Source organism: Epinephelus lanceolatus, chromosome 18 (genome assembly GCF_041903045.1).
Source record: "Epinephelus lanceolatus isolate andai-2023 chromosome 18, ASM4190304v1, whole genome shotgun sequence".
NCBI lineage: Eukaryota > Metazoa > Chordata > Actinopteri > Perciformes > Serranidae > Epinephelus > Epinephelus lanceolatus.
In genome coordinates this window covers 21,985,661-22,001,455 of record NC_135751.1, presented here as the reverse complement: position 1 = coordinate 22,001,455, position 15,795 = coordinate 21,985,661, and the positions used below count along the sequence as shown (strand labels likewise).

The following is a 15,795-nucleotide window of genomic DNA, read 5'->3' as shown; positions in this document are numbered from 1 at the left end:
ATGGAGAAGACACTGACAATAGGTCTGACTCTTTTCTTGACGCTGTGTGTGGACATAGCAGCAGCAGGAGGGAAGAAGGAGGGGGCTCATGGCGAGGACACTCAGACACGTTCATCCCGGTCTTCAGATATAAAAGGAGGCCGTTGCTCCTACACTTTCATTGTCCCACAGCAAAAACTGACAGGTGCGCTGTGTTTGAACACACAGTCTGCCTCTATCAACCAGTCAGAGGTTGCAGTGCTGCGGGCGGAGCTCAGGCGGCAGCAGGAGCAGCTGGAGAAGCTCCAAGGCCAGCTGGAGCAGGAAGGGTCCCTTGCCATGGAAGTAAGAGCCCTGCGCAAAGAGAGTAACAGCATGAATTCTCGCATTGCCCAGCTCTATGCCCAGCTTCTACATGAAGTCATACATAAGAAAGACCAGGCTTTGGAGCAGCGAAGGGTGGAGAACCTCCTGCTAAATGCTACAACACAGGTAAGCAGACAACTGCAGTCCTTGTCACAGACATTTCAATTGTTATCAAACTCATCCCTATGACTGCTGTGGGTGGTGCAACATGTCAGGCACTGCAGGTCTCCAGTAACTACAGGGAGCTGGAGAAGAAATATGGAGCCCTCACGTCCATGATGAGCTCCCAGAACCAGTTTATTGCCCGTCTGGAGAAGCAGTGCCAGTGCAGGGAGTCCACCCAGCCTGCTCTGGTAGGGAACAAACTCTAGTCTGCGTGTTGCAAATTTATGCTGAGTTTTTGCACTTGAACTGAGAATGGTGTGTTGTTTTGTGTTGGTCTGGACAGGTGACGACTGAACCACCAAAAACCCAGTCTAATGTGCATCCTAATTACAGCTCTGAAGCCAACGAGATGACAAATGATGTTCAAAGGGACCAAAGTGCTCTTCCACCACAGCAGGAAAAAACACTTCCTTCCCTCCCCAACACCACAGCCAACACCACTACAGACCCTCCTTACATTAGTTTCCCTGTCACAAAGACCCCAGGTACATCAAATGTTAAGAGTATCTTATTGCAGAAGTACTCAATGAGACATAATCTTGTGTGTATACGCTTATCAATCTTTTCTCAGTGTTATTTAGCTGCTTAGATAAGGAGAAGCAGAGGGAGTCAGTGACCTGCTGGTAGGAGCCCTATCTCTCTGGGAATGCCTAAACAATGTCAAAAACAGCCAGCAGCTCTTATCAGAACAGAGAATACTTTATAATGAAAACACACTCGTGAATCACAGCATTTGTTGGAGCTTGTTGTGCAACTGGAATGCTCAAAATGACAGAGTAGGGGATTTGAGCAGTCTTACCAACAAGTCAGCAGAACCAAAGTGACTCCACCGTGAGTGTGTGTGACTCAACTCTTGCTAAAAGGTCTGATGAAATACCGTGCATTGCCACATCTTGTCCTTGTGAACGTGATTCAGCGTGGACTACAAATTCTTGTCAGGGATGACCATTAGGCATTCGAGTGGGAGATTTTCCTCCATGTATACATTTTCTCTGTGCAGATTCCTATGTTCCTCTTATCGCTGTGACATGAGACACTGAACATATGTTGGGAGAAAAATTCCTCAGCTTTAAAAAGATAAGCTGGAGTTGATTTGTGCCTGTGATCAACCTGATGTTAAAACAAACAGAATACCAAAACCATCTGTACCCGGCACCCTTGTGCTTTTCAAAACTGTCACTACGGAGTTAAATAGTGAGTTCCACACAAAATAAAGTAACTCCATATCGGGGGACAAAATAAATAAAATACAGGTTGATAAGATTCATTATGCCTCGATCAGAAAACTGTCTTGATCCCTGACTAATGAGATACCAATACCTTAATACCTTCCTGCCATTTTAGCGGGGTATGCAATATATTTGTGTAAAAGGAAACAAGGCCAAGTTTGCAACATTTCACAATCTCAAATATAAAGAAAGAAAACCTTCTTTCACCTGTTTTCTTACTAAACAGAAAAATACAACTGTACACTCTGAATTTAAGTTTCTCTCTTTCACAGAACTAAGACCAACATAATTGCCTTGTTAACTCATCATAAAACACACTCGATCAAACTCAGCAGAAACAAAACTCACAGCAAACTGTCTTGGTTAGTCTTTCCACTGATCCATCAATTACTATCTCTGATTTGGTCGCCATAAACCCTTAATTCACAGTTAGATGTGAAAATATGCTGGATAACTTCATGCTGTTTTTCCCTGCTGTCTCCCCTCCCTGCTGGCTTTTTACAAGTCCTGTAATGTTATCCCCACCATTTGTAGCCACTACCCCTCTCAGCTCAGCTCCCTCTCAGTGGAGACTGACTTCTGGTGGTGTGTTGTGTGCTATAATACATTGCGTCACCACAGCGTCTTAGTATCAGTTTAATAGAAAGAGGGGCATCTGTATTTTTGAAGGTATTGAAATTATTCTAAATACCCTGGTATACTGTAATACCTTGATACAGCCCAAGCCTAATACTGTATATCTGCATATTGTTTTACTTATCATGGCTCCAATAGGATCCATTCTCACTCCTTTTCTCCCATCTCAGGGCCGTGGCGGGACTGCCACCATGTGCTCGAATCAGGTGAGACCACCAGCGGGATCTACCTGCTCCGTCCACAGAGTGCCAATCGCCTCCTGCAGGCCTGGTGTGAGCAGAGTCGGGCTCAGGGAGGGTGGACGGTCATCCAGAGGAGACAGGATGGGTCGGTCAACTTCTTCAGGACTTGGGAGCAGTATAAGGTGATTACACACAGCTGCAAGTCTGCAAAAGACACTGAGGCTCTTTATTTTGTTCATTTATAGAAGAAAAAAGACTAGAAGTCTACGGTAATGCTAGCAGCTCCATCAGCCCGTTGATACCTGGTATTAACTCACATTTTGGTGATCTGGATGTAAGTTGGACAGCTGAGAACATTGCTATTCACATCTGTATCTATCATGCGTCTCCAGCTGACCACTTGTGTTCAGATTTCATTAATGCCTACGTCACTGACGCTAGAAGACCCAAAAGCCCCGTGCACAGTTATCACGTCCATACTCTTGATGGCTACTTGCTAGTATGCATGCCAGTTATAGAAGTGGTTGTGTCGAGACAGCTGGAGATATCACTGTCAGCAGAATTCACCACGTCTCCCTCTGTAGAGCAAAACTAAGGGCAGTCATGCAACACTTGATCCAACTCGTCGTTAAATGAGCAAGTTTTAGAGTGTTAGCATGCTGTCACCAAGACAACCACCACGTCCTGCACTGATGATACAGTCCTTGTATAAATTTATGAGGTCAAATGTGTCCCAGGCTACCTCGGCAAGTGAGTGAGTGATTGGATAACAATATATTTTAGTGGTTGCTCACACTTGCATTTAGTACCATCCACTTGTGGTCAGATCACCCAAGGCGCATGTTAATACCAGGTATAAACAGGCCCTGTGAGGTTGTACTAAGGCACAGTGCTGATTTGAGGTAAATGCTAACCTTGCCATGCTAACACCCTGATGTTCAGCAGGTATAATGTTTACCACGTTCACCATCTTACTCTAGCGTGTTTGCTAACATCTGATAATTAGCACCAAACAAGGTACAGCAGAGGCTGATGGGAATGCCATTAGTTTTGCAGGTTTTCAGTCATAAACCAAAGTATCTGACAGTTTGAAATTTTGACCTGATGATGGGGCTAGACTAAAAGTCAGACGATCATAATTGCTATTACAGTTCATCCTGAAAGGGAACATGTTTACCACATTTCTTGGCAATCCATCCAAATGTTGTTGAAACATTTCCTGAAAGGCTGGATATCTGAAGGAAGAGTCAGAAGATCCCAAGGGTCAGTAGGAGTCATCCTCTGGGGAGGATACCAATTTCTGTGCCAATCCATTCAGTAGATGCCAAAATATTTCACAGGATAAGTAAAAACTCCTGCCCCCTGAATAAAATGTCATTGCAATCCATCTGATAGTTGATAAAATCTTTCAGCCAAAGTGACGAACAAAGTGACTGACTGACAGTGCCAACTCTAGAGCATGGCTAAAACTGGAGGAACTCATTAAAGAGAATGTGTTGGTGTGTTGCAGCAAGGCTTTGGGAATCTAGACGGGGAGTACTGGCTTGGCCTTGAGCACCTCTACTGGCTGACTAAACAAGCCCAGTATAAGCTACGGGTGGCTATGGAGGACTGGCAGGGCCGGCAGGTGTTTGCTGAGTATGACAGCTTCCACCTGGAACCGGAGAGTGATTGGTACCGACTCCGGTTGGGACAATACCACGGCAACGCAGGGGACTCCCTCTCATGGCACAACAACAAGGCCTTCACCACTCTGGATCGAGACAAGGACAGCTATACAGGTCTGCTCTCCCCTTCGTCCTGCTTTATAGCTCTCTGTTGGTGTTTTGACTTTTTCTGACAGTAAGCCTGTTCCTATGTTGTGTCATCAGGCAACTGCGCACATTACCAGAAAGGAGGCTGGTGGTACCACATGTGTGCCCACTCCAATCTGAATGGTGTGTGGTATCGGGGCGGACACTATCGCAGCCGCTTCCAGGATGGAGTCTACTGGGCGGAGTTCCACGGAGGGTCCTACTCTCTCAAACGAGTTACCATGATGATCAAACCCTCATAACATATTAGCATTGTGGACGTGTGAGAATGGAGCAACCAATAATTAAATAACTTCCTGAAAATGTGATGAAATTTGCACTTAATGTGATTGAAATGTAATAACTTGACCAATAATGTAATATAATGCTGACTGATATTTTAAAACCATTTTTACAGACAATGAAATGACCTATAGGTGGGTCTCTTTTTTAAACGGATGTTTTAATAATTTTGTCATGTTAGCCGTTTAGTTGGCAGTAACACTGAACACTGACTTCATGTTTAGAAAAGTGGACTCTAGCATTAGAATTTGAAATTTACAACAGGTGGGCTGGTGCACTGTTACCAGGCAAAGATGGTAAATTAGCAAAATCCCAATCAGCTGGGAATGAACCTGCCCATAGCCCTGCTGATAGGTTGTTGTGTAACGATTTATCATTAAACCAGAGTAGATCTGAGATAAGACACCACCAGAAGACGCAAACGAGCAATGGAGGCAAAACAGCCACTTACATTATCTGTCAAAATTATTTCCATTAAAATTATTATTATAAATTATTATTCTGATTACCATTAAAAATGACCCACCTGTATGGTACTACATAGGGGAAAAAACAATATTACAATATCAGTCAGGCAGTGTTAATTTAGTTGGTGAAAACTATGACTGAAATTTTTTTTCATAATGAAAACGAGACAATGACGAGCTAAAAATAGATCTTGATGATAAAAACTAAGACAAAATCTATGCTTCATTTTCGTTGACAAGACGAGACGTGATTAAAATGTTCATGGTCGACTATCAGACATTGGAAACTGAGAGCGGACATTTATCTTCAAATGCCGCGTGAGCAACAGCCTGGCAAACTCCGGTAAATATTCTGCCCCAGGATGTTCTGCTAGCCAGCAAAAATACTCAGGGTGTATGCTGAATCGCATACTTTTTCTTTCTACTCTTAGTACGTGCAGCTGCCCTTAAAAAGTACATGCTGTTGTACACACTGGGTGTTTCTCAAAGTCAAGGAAGGTTCCTCCAACGGCCAAATTTCAAGGAGGCTATGTCATCGACCCCCGACGAAGGACTGTTCCAATGTCAAGGATCCTTCTGAATTTCACCAAGGACTGAGTCCTTCTTTCAGAGAAATTCCGAGGATGCATGTGTGTATCCTCAGTGGGTATAAAATCCCCACAATGCTTTGCATACGGTTTGCTGGAAGTGAAACCTGCACCAGCGAAGCTCGGCAGGATTTAGATAACTATGTCATTTATTTGGATTAATATCGCCACGAGTTTTTAATCATACAAGCATGAAAAAAAGTATTGACAGAAACCTCAGAATTTACACTTTCCAATGTGTCCACTGCCAAATAATGAGATTTTTAAAACAATGTGATCTTAGATAAAACATAAAAGTTTGGTTAGTCATTAGTCATTCACAGCAGAGATGGAGTGCTTAAGTGTTTTTGACTTATATATAATATATTGATATGTTCTCCCTAAAAGTCAGTTTTCACTCTGAAAATACTGCTTACATTTGTTTAAAATTGTACAACAACATCAGAAAGTGCCAAAGTCATCAGAGTACCCCGAAACCCCCTCAGTCTGCTGAAGGGTTAATGACGCACACCTGGGGACACTTGTTAGCCTGTTCCAATGTGTGTTTGCTTGATGTTAGGAAGGACAACCTTGGAAGGACTCATGCCAAAGAAGGATCCTTGACTCTGAGAAACACCCACTACTTCCTCATAACGTTACACCCTGAACTATGACCCTCTTACTCATTTATCCATTACCATGGAGATGAAAACAAAATGCCATTCATCCCCCACCTGTCTCTGAGGACAGAACTGACACAGCCTGTCTTCTCCAGGCAGCCAGGTCTGCCTGTGTCTGCCAGTCTCTAGAATCAGGATGTGGTCACTGAGTCTGTACATAGTATGTTTCTCAGTTTCTGATCTGTCACAGCGGGCAGATAGTTTACCATCGTGTACTGTCTGTTTAGAGCCAAATAGCATTGAAGTTTTTTGGGGGGGTTTTGTAGTAGATGTCCAATAGTTTTCCTTTTCTTAAGCTATAACTTGGTCGGGCTGGATTGTGTGAGGGTTGTCCTGTGGGTTTGCAGCTTCAGCTTTTGGTGGGAGATGTGAGTTGTAATCCAGCAGTAAACAATCAGCTGTGTGTGTCTGACTGTGGGTGGTGGAGTTGCTGAATGGATCTGTGGAGTTCCTTAGTTGCAGTGGTGGCTGTTAGCAGCTCTGCCCGTTAGCCCTTGAATAGCAGCGGAACAAGCAGCCACTGGCCACGAGACATCACAGCTGATCCCTGTGGGACTCCACTCAGTCCGAACTGTCTCAGGAAGATTTATGGTCGGATGCTGTTTGTTTGACAAGCAGGTAGGAGACTCAGTTATGAACTTAGCAGAGTTTTCTCTGACGGAGATAAGAATTTAGTTTTACTCACCAACTCCATGAGAAGACACAAGTTTAAACCTCCAGACTGTCATGTTGCAGAAAGAATTCAGGTTTTAAGTTTTTTATCTGAGTTTACAACGAGCCTGGGTACAAATCCTAGTTGTCTCAGATTACTTATTTTGGGTTTACCGGACCTTATACTTTATTCTGCTTAATTTAGACCTGTTGTCCCCCTTCGTGGACACTTTATTGTGCCATCTAGTGGTAAAGAGACCACAATACACTAATCCATGTAGCCTAAAAACAAGATGGCAGCGATTCCTGCCAAGTCAGTCTGCAGCCAGCCCCGACACAAAAGTTGACAACGTCCAAACCTGATCAGATATAATGGTTGAAACTTAATTTATGATTTATAACATGTAGTTTGATACACCATACAAACTTTACCAATTTTGGCAACAGTAACAATCTTAATTGGAAAGTACTCATTTGAAGGACATTGAGACCGTATTACCGTCGTGTTTGATGACAGTAGGACTTTATTATTGTTTCATATGAGGACATTGGGACTTTATTATTGTTGACAATGTTTAGTTTTTTATACTCATCAGGTCCTACCAATCCGAAGGAGAAATTAAAAATGCATACCAAACAAAATGTCAGGTCTCAGGAGGCTACACCTGTCAAAAACTGCTGGAGAAATGACAGTTCGAAAGTGTTTTGAAATTATTTGTATTTGTAGAAAAATTTGTCAAAATGAAATTTTTATACTACCTGTCACCTTGACTAAAACATTTTGAGTTTTCATTGACTAAAACTATGATAAAAATGACTAAAATGTGACTAAAACTAATGAGCATTTTTGTCTCAAGAATGAGGCTAAATCTAAAATAGCTGTCAAACTAACACTGCAGTCAGGAAAGTTTGTAACATAATTTGTCAGGTTATTACATTATTGTGTTTTTATTTCATTTTCAATCAGGTTAGGTGCAATTTCAGGGCATTGTTACATACATTCTCAGGAAACTATTACATTATTGGGTGCTTCAGGGTCCTTTAATTAAGTATATGTTTCAGTGTTATCCCTGTACAGTGCTGAGCCAGTGTGCATCTGTTAAAAGGGGAACATCACCTAAATAAGAATTCCAGTATGTTATTTCCATGGTCTAAGAAAGTTAAATCAATATTTGTTTAACATGAGCTACTCTCACAAGGCCAGAAACCTGAGAAATAAGTCTCACACTTGTGATGAAGTCAAATATAAAGTCTAGACTTTAAATTTTAGTTTTAGCACTTGAGGTTTTTTTTGATTCAGAAGAGAGCTGCTTATGTTTACTCATATTTTTGGACTGTCTTAAACCATGACAATATCATGAATCAACTTTGAAAATAGGCATAGTTCCCCTTTAATAAATATCATGTACCACATGTCTGTCCTCTGTGTTGCAATTTCCTGACAAAATTTGATGTTTTCCAATTTGCCGTGTGCTTTTCAAATTTAAACATATGCCAAATTAGCTCCCTTTTTAAAGAAATACTTTACAAAAAACAGAAAGTGAGTACACAAGATATGGAGGAGAATCATGTATTACCTACGTTTGCTCCCATGATGAACAAACCTGTGGTTTTGGTGTCATATTTCCGCTTGTAGGCAGTTTCCTGTATATCAGGGCGTTGAATTTCCCCTGGTGTGCTTGCTTGCTTTTTAAGGCTCGTGTATCGTGTGAGCAGCAGGTAGTTCACCATCAGGGTCAGCTCTGAATTAGGATTAATCCTGTCCAGATACTAAAGCTAGACAGCCACAGGACCATCCTGGAACACACCTCATCACATCTTCCATCTACCTCCTTCCTCCCATGTGTTCATCCAGCATACTGCCTCTCAGGATGATGGGCCTCATCATGCTGATGATTTCACTGTGTGGTGAGTGTTAATGATGCTCTACGGGAGCTCTATGTGGGCATTAAATGTTAGACTTTATTTTTTGCTGCTGCTAAGGGATAAAACATATTAAAATACTGGCGTACTTTCTTGCTTGCCAGTAGTTTCAATATCTCCACGTGATGGTGACTGAAAAAGAAACCAAAAAGTGTGTGCTAGATTAACCAGAAAAAGAAATTATTAACCAACTTTAAATAATTACTCAAACTAGCAACACACAAATATTTTTTTTTTTTTAATTAAAAGATATTGTGTTAATCCAATTTTCTAACTTGATTATTTTGAGTATTCACAGCAAGAATTGAAGTTGGATAACAATGTTCTTTTTTCAGTGTAATCATTAACATCATTATTTTAAAGTGTGACTTTTTAAAATGCGATTAAAACATTCACATTTTAAGTGGCAGTAGGGCGAGGTGTTATGGTGTTTGTGGTAATAAACTTCCGCTGTGCTATTGGTGACAGTTGACTTGTGTAAACCATGCATGGGTGTGGTGAGATGGAATCCATTTTGAAATAAAACGTATTAGAAGAATTTAGATTTGTTTCTATTCAGCTTTATTGTAATTGCACAGAGTAAAGGTACTGAGACATCTAACAAGACGTGCAAAAAGCAGTTAACTGAAGACGCATGTAGCTATGTATAGTGGTTACATATATTAATAATAATAATAATTAAGATTAAAGGGTAGATATGAATGCACAAAGACACTGGTTCCCAACCTTTTTCCTTGCGGGACCCCTTTTCTAACATTAAGTGAACTGGCGACCCCTGACTATTGTATATATTGTACTCAGTGCATACAGTAACAGTACAGAACAACTGATAAGCTTACCCCAAATGCCTAACTGCAGGACGTGTGTGTAAAATAAGCAATTATAATGAATTTTGAGTAGATCACTTCCTGTGAGTGTTGCATCAAAGATTAGTTCTCCTGATATTTGTAGGAACCTTTTACAGAATTTTTTTTATTTTATTTTATTTTTAACAATCAGACATATTTTAAGGACTTTTTTTGAGACTTTTTTTTGGTTTTCATTTTTCATCTGCTCGTCCATTGTTTTATTAACTCTTTGGCTGTTTTAAATTTGTACTTTTCTAATGCAGGACGAGACTGTTTGGCAGAGAGTGAAGGCGCTGTGATTACAGCTTGTGTTCAGGTCTTTGTCGTGCCCTGTGAGATTAAAAAAAAAAAAAAGAAATCTTGGATAGTAATCTAAACTTAAAAAAAATCATTTAAAAATCAAAATCAAGAAAGCCTTGTAACTCCATGTGAATCTTTTGGGAGCCCTGGTTGGGGTCGGACCCTGAGGTTGGGCAGCAGTGCACCAAGACATACAGTCATGTGCTTCAGTTACAGTAGGCGGTGCAGATATAACTATAAAATAAACAGTGCAGGCTCACTGCAAGTAATCCTAATATTGAGGTAAACATGGTGTGCACTACAAATTCAATATATATGGACAGCGGTATAAAATGTATAGGTATGTGAGAGTGTGTATAGTGCAACTAAGTAAGTGTATGTGCAGTATTGTGGCAGATCTATAGTCTTAAAAACAGAAACTTCAACTTTATATGTATTTCTACATTTGAAAGGTGATGTAAAGTTGTACTTTTTACAATCCTGAAACAAGGTGTTTTTGTCAAGAGACCTTCCATTTACATTGAATCACAAATCTTTATCATAAGCTGTCGTATGACTTGTACACAGGAGGATCATTCTTGTTTTCTGATGTTTAAAGTGAAGATCAGGACTGTTATTACTGGCATAGATGCACCATACTTCAATCACATGTATTTAAAATACAGATTTCTTATTATTTTTGAGTATTTTCTCATTTGTATTTTGCTAAACAAAAAAAAAATCATATACTTATTCTCAAATAAGACATTTTTATCAACAGAAACCTGCAGAAAAATTTGTTTCATCTGTGCTCCCTGGACTGCAATGTTAGTGGATACACAAAGGTGAATACCTTATCGTTGAGGTTGTTGTTGGTATCGGAGGGAGGGTGGCGCTTCTCTGTCTCTTCTACTATCTTGTCCTGTATCATACTCTGCTCACTCCTCTACGCCTATATTTATTGCTCTTGAAAAAAGCCTTTGCTAAATGCTCAGTGTTATTGTCATCTGAAAGAACTCGTGCATCACTGTGGTCTAACTGTTCAGCTCCCCCAGTTGTATTTCACTTTGCTGTTCACTCAGTCAGTCAGTGATCTCTTTGATGAACAGAAACCACCCAGCATGCACTGCTGAATTCGCAGCCTCCCACCTCCTAGAGGGCGGTTGAGGTCAGAGCTCTCGAGGAGACTAAATGTGACCATATCAGCTTGTATAGAATGCAGTTTTGTATTTTGAAATCACAATTTTCTATTATTGTATTGTATTCTATTTTGATACATGTGATGAGCAAGTATGTGTACTTGTACTGTTACGAATACTGTAAGCTAAAATTCAGCCAGTTCAAAGTATAAGTGACATGCACTGGCAGTCTGAGCCACCAGAGTGCAGCAAAGTCTACTTTTAAAATTCCATAAAGGCATTACCATTTCTCTATCAACAGATGCAAACAGTACCTGCCCTACTGATCTCAACCCTCTCACACTGGAGCCGGACAAGGTTCTGGAAGAATATGGAGGGACGGTGTCAGTAAACTGCACCAGCGCAGAAGAGTATCATGATGGGATGTACTGGAGGGTTGGATATAACGTCTCTGAAATAGAATATGACAGTCAGTATATCTCCTGGTCAGTGCCACTGTCAGACTGGAATGTAACAACAGAGTGCAGAGTAAAGCTGACTGGCAATGTTGAATGCAGCAAAGACCTTGAAATCACTCTATACAGTAAGTGTAATTTCAACTGAATATTTTGTAGGCCAATATAAAAGATTAAAAATACTAATCTATTACTTTTTGTTTTGATAGAGAATCCAGAAATGGTTGACCTGTTCCCTACAAAGAATGCACCTGCATCAGAAGGGACACCGTACGAGCTGCAGTGTAATGTTGACAATGTTGCTCCTGTTCAGAACCTCACTGTGAGGTGGTACAAAAACAATCAAACCATCAGGACAGACTCTTTCACCAATACAACGAAAACTCCAGTAAATGAGTCTTCTATTCTGGCTGTGCACCTCAGCAGAGATGAAAACGGAGCCAAGCTCAGATGTGAGGCTCAGCTAGACTTTGGGTCATATGGATCACAACCTCCTGTTATTTCTAACACATACCCTGTTTCTGTGAACTGTGAGTAAACACTTTGTTGTTTCCAGATACCCAAAACTGAATACTGTTAATATTTGGATAAATGAAAAGCCTTCATTTGCCTCCTCAGATGCTCCTGAGCTCATGAACCAAACGGAAGACGTTTTTGTGAATGAGGGTGATAATGTCACCCTGCACTGTGAAGCTGAGGGGCGCCCTCCTCCTGTCTTTAGTTGGACACATGATGGGACTGTTATTTCAGAGAACACAAATATCATCAGCATCACTGGAGCCACCAGCACAACCTACAACTGCACAGCGAGAAATTATCTGGGAAGCATAACGAAGCAAATCCATGTTCATGTGACCAAAACGATCAGAGCAGCAGCCCCTGCAGCCCCTGCAGCCATCACCACCCCTGTGCCATCAACACCAAAAGGTACACATCCTTGTGTCCTTTACGTTTGTTTTAATATGGTATCAGAAATATCTATTGTGCAGCAAAATGAAGCTCTGATTGAATATGCTTACTTCTGAATGACAGCTTGCCCCTTAGAGTTGACACCTGCTGAAGTCGTGGTGCAATTTGGAGATTCAGCTTCAATTAACTGCAGCACGTCAGATGATGATATTTTCGGAATTGGCTGGGAGGCTATATTAGGAGGAACAGGCCTTGAAAACCCTCCTTCTGTCCTCTGGATGGTTAAAAAACTGGAAGACTGGACCATAAAACCTTTGTGCTACATCACTCGGAAAGATAATTCCCAGTGTTCGTTGTCGGCAACCATCACTCTTTACAGTGAGTATAAGTCTACAGAGTGTACTGTACAATATCATCTCTGTGCATCTAGCGTTAAAGTAAATATGGGCAGGGGCGGATTATGAGACAATGGGCCCCTGGGCACAAATATGCAAAAGGCCCCACCACCTTTTGTCGTTGTAGTCATTTTTACCCCTTGGAGTCTTTTCCTGGTCACATGTTAATTTGAGTAACATTTTGGGCCTATTCAGTATTACAGCATTTGTGTATGCATATTTCTTATACAGTTGTGATTGCAATTTTAGGGCAATCATCACATTTGTTTTTTCCCCTACTGATTATTTTCCCTTGCTTTATTCGCAGAGACTCCAGACACTGTGTCACTCTCTGCGTTGCATCAGGGGCCGATGATGGAGGGCACAGAGTACACGCTGAAATGTGACATCCTCAATGTGGCTCCTGTGCAAAAGCTCAAACTGAAGTGGTACCACAACAACGAAAATGTGCACACAGAAATGTTTAGTGACACCAGTATTACCCCAGTCAACGTGTCCTCCACCTTGAGAGTCACTGCTGAGAGAGGTTACAACGGAGCACAGTTCAGATGTGAGGCTGAGCTGCACCTCGGGCCAAACGGACCAGAGATCGTCCCCACTGTAACCTCAGTACCTTACATTGCTGCTGTGCACTGTGAGTTCCCCCCTTACCTATTTGTAACAGGCTTGGGTGGTGTCTTTTTTCTTTAAGGTCACTACATTCTACAAGCTCTATTGAAAATGATTCCCCCGAGATTTCTACCATAACACCTTGATACCACCCGAGCCTAATTTATGCTTGTGAGTTTTTTTTAAACTTGCTAGCCACACACCCCTAATATCAAATATTGATGAATATGCTGATGTTTGATTTTAGATAAACCACTGATCCAAGATTGTCCAAGTAATGTTGCTGGTGTGGAACACAAGCTCAACCTAAACAATTTGACCTGTCGAGCTGATGGGAACCCTCCACCCATTGTTCAGTGGTACCACAAGGGACAACTGATGGATACATCTCAGCCCCTCGACAGGACCCAATCGGGAGGGTACACAGCTGAATTCGTAAATGTTCTTGGCAAGAACAGCACCTCCGTCGATATCACAGTTGAATGTGAGTGAATCAGACCTACTTGATTGCATATAAGTTTAATTCTTTTGCCACTATTTATTCTAAAAGTGTGTTGATACAATGTTCACAGACGGCCCTTCGTTTGTTTGTGATAAACACTATGAGGTTGAAGAGAATGGTAAGGTCCCGTGTGAACCCATGGGAATACCTAAGCCTATCATCACCTGGCATAAGGATGGAAAAAAGATGGATTCCCCACAGCGCTGGACAAAGCATGACAGTGGAACATACTCACTTGAAGCAACCAACAAACATGGAACAGCCAACCACACATTCGACCTTGATGTTTTGTGTAAGTTTTAGCATTTGGAGTCACATAAATAGCCTGTGTATATTGTTTTGTTGACAGTAAATTGCAGCATCTTCTTTTAAAATCTTCCCCCTTTTCTCCACAGATGCTCCTGCGTTTGTGGAGGGAGCTTCTGAGAACGAAAAGGAGGTGACCTCTGGTGAAAATGTGACTTTGGACTGCAGTGCCGAGGGCAACCCACCTCCTTCGATCCAGTGGAGTTACACCTTTGACGTGAATGTCAGGGAGACCACCAGGGGGCGCCAGAAGAGCATCATCGTCACAAGAGCCACGTCTACCAATGCTGGTGTTTACATCTGTGTTGCCACGAATAAAGTTGGGAACGTGACAAGATCTGTCAATCTGATGATGAAAGGTATCATTATTGACTATGTGCAGAACACTTATGGAAATGTAGGCCTGCACAGTAAAGTGGTAACTGATGTTGATGTTGTTATATGAAAAAAACAACAAAAAAAATGGCATCAAGTGGTGAGAAGTACACTCTTAATTTATGTTGTTTTATCTTGTTTGTCATACAGGTAAAAACAGTGCATTCTCCATAGCAGGTATTTGGTGGTGGCTGATTGTCTTGATCATCGTCGGCGGCATCATCATCGCCATGATTGTTGTCCATGTCCACCGGAAAAAGCAAGGACAATATAGTTTTGTCTCTGATGGCTCAGATAGGCCTATCCCTATGACTACTCAGTCAAATGGGGTGCAAGGTTAGGATATTACTTGATGAAGGGGCATGGGTGGACTATGAGACAATGGGCCCCTGGGCACAGATTTGCAAAAGGCCCCTACACCTTTTCTACACGGGAGCAAGACACAGACTTTGTGGTGGTTGTTATTTTTGTCTCAGTTTTGTGTCTCTTTGTAGTCATTCTGCGTCTATTGTGTCTGTTTGTAGTACAGAAACTCTTTATAGTGCATTCAACAGCAAAGTAAATACGGAAGGTATTATGTCATGGGCGGATTATGAGACAATGGGCCCCGGGGCACAAATATGCAAAAGGTCCCACCACCTCTCCTACATATGAGCAACTTGTCTTTGTAGTCATGCAACTTTTTGTGTCTCTTTGCAGCTCCCTTGCATCTCTTTGTGTCTCTTTGTGCTCATTTTGACTCTCTTCCTGGTCGAAATGTGTTTATTTGAGTGATGTTTTGCAAATGAATGCCACGGGGGGCCCTGGGCCTGTGCCTGGTGGGCCTGTAAATACTGTACACAAGAAAATAGAGATGTAAAAATTACTTGTAGCACTTGTTACAACATGTATTCTTATTTGTTGGCCTTTGAAATTTACCCTAGTTTTTACATTTTTTATTATTCTTAATAAAGTTACACAACAACTCCATTGCTTACTGAATGTACTTTATGATTATGATCTTTATGGTAGATTTAGCTTTGATTATTGTCAATGCCG

General features: G+C 41.4%; 2 protein-coding genes and 1 long non-coding RNA gene across 4 annotated transcripts; 2 read left to right on the top strand and 1 right to left on the bottom strand.

Annotated features, from left to right (window-relative positions):
* On the top strand, positions 1-8,430 carry angptl6 (angiopoietin-like 6). Its single transcript, XM_033645312.2, has 6 exons — positions 1-471; positions 561-698; positions 794-995; positions 2,546-2,739; positions 4,068-4,338; positions 4,429-8,430. Exons 1-6 carry the CDS (start codon positions 1-3, stop codon positions 4,611-4,613), a joined length of 1,461 nt encoding a protein of 486 aa, XP_033501203.1. The 3' UTR covers positions 4,614-8,430.
* On the bottom strand, positions 209-8,714 carry LOC144458575 (uncharacterized). 2 transcript variants are annotated; one of them, XR_013487950.1, is made up of 3 exons: positions 8,595-8,714; positions 2,496-2,761; positions 209-333 (listed from the first exon to the last, which is right to left on the bottom strand). It is a non-coding gene; the product is annotated as an uncharacterized LOC144458575 (long non-coding RNA). The 2 variants fall into 2 exon arrangements; XR_013487949.1 differs by lacking the exon at positions 8,595-8,714 and adding an exon at positions 3,735-4,072.
* Positions 8,702-15,724, top strand: LOC117268671 (vascular cell adhesion protein 1). The gene is made up of 10 exons (XM_033645310.2): positions 8,702-8,925; positions 11,508-11,789; positions 11,871-12,191; positions 12,280-12,588; positions 12,694-12,948; positions 13,273-13,599; positions 13,822-14,058; positions 14,147-14,368; positions 14,472-14,741; positions 14,908-15,724. The coding sequence occupies exons 1-10, from the start codon at positions 8,859-8,861 to the stop codon at positions 15,096-15,098; spliced, it is 2,481 nt and encodes an 826-aa protein (XP_033501201.2). The 5' UTR covers positions 8,702-8,858; the 3' UTR covers positions 15,099-15,724.
* The last annotated feature ends 71 nt before the right edge of the window (positions 15,725-15,795 follow it).

What these genes read in the sequence shown, in the direction of transcription:
- angptl6 (XM_033645312.2), top strand. Translation starts at nt 1, where the DNA reads ATGGAGAAGACACTGACAATAGGTCTGACTCTTTTCTTGACGCTGTGT. An exon ending in TGCTAAATGCTACAACACAG is followed by an intron (nt 472 to 560) that starts GTAAGCAGACAA and finishes GCAACATGTCAG; the next exon opens with GCACTGCAGGTCTCCAGTAA. An exon ending in AGTCCACCCAGCCTGCTCTG is followed by an intron (nt 699 to 793) that starts GTAGGGAACAAA and finishes TGGTCTGGACAG; the next exon opens with GTGACGACTGAACCACCAAA.
- LOC117268671 (XM_033645310.2), top strand. Translation starts at nt 8,859, where the DNA reads ATGTGTTCATCCAGCATACTGCCTCTCAGGATGATGGGCCTCATCATG. An exon ending in GGCAACCATCACTCTTTACA is followed by an intron (nt 12,949 to 13,272) that starts GTGAGTATAAGT and finishes CTTTATTCGCAG; the next exon opens with AGACTCCAGACACTGTGTCA. An exon ending in TTACATTGCTGCTGTGCACT is followed by an intron (nt 13,600 to 13,821) that starts GTGAGTTCCCCC and finishes GTTTGATTTTAG; the next exon opens with ATAAACCACTGATCCAAGAT.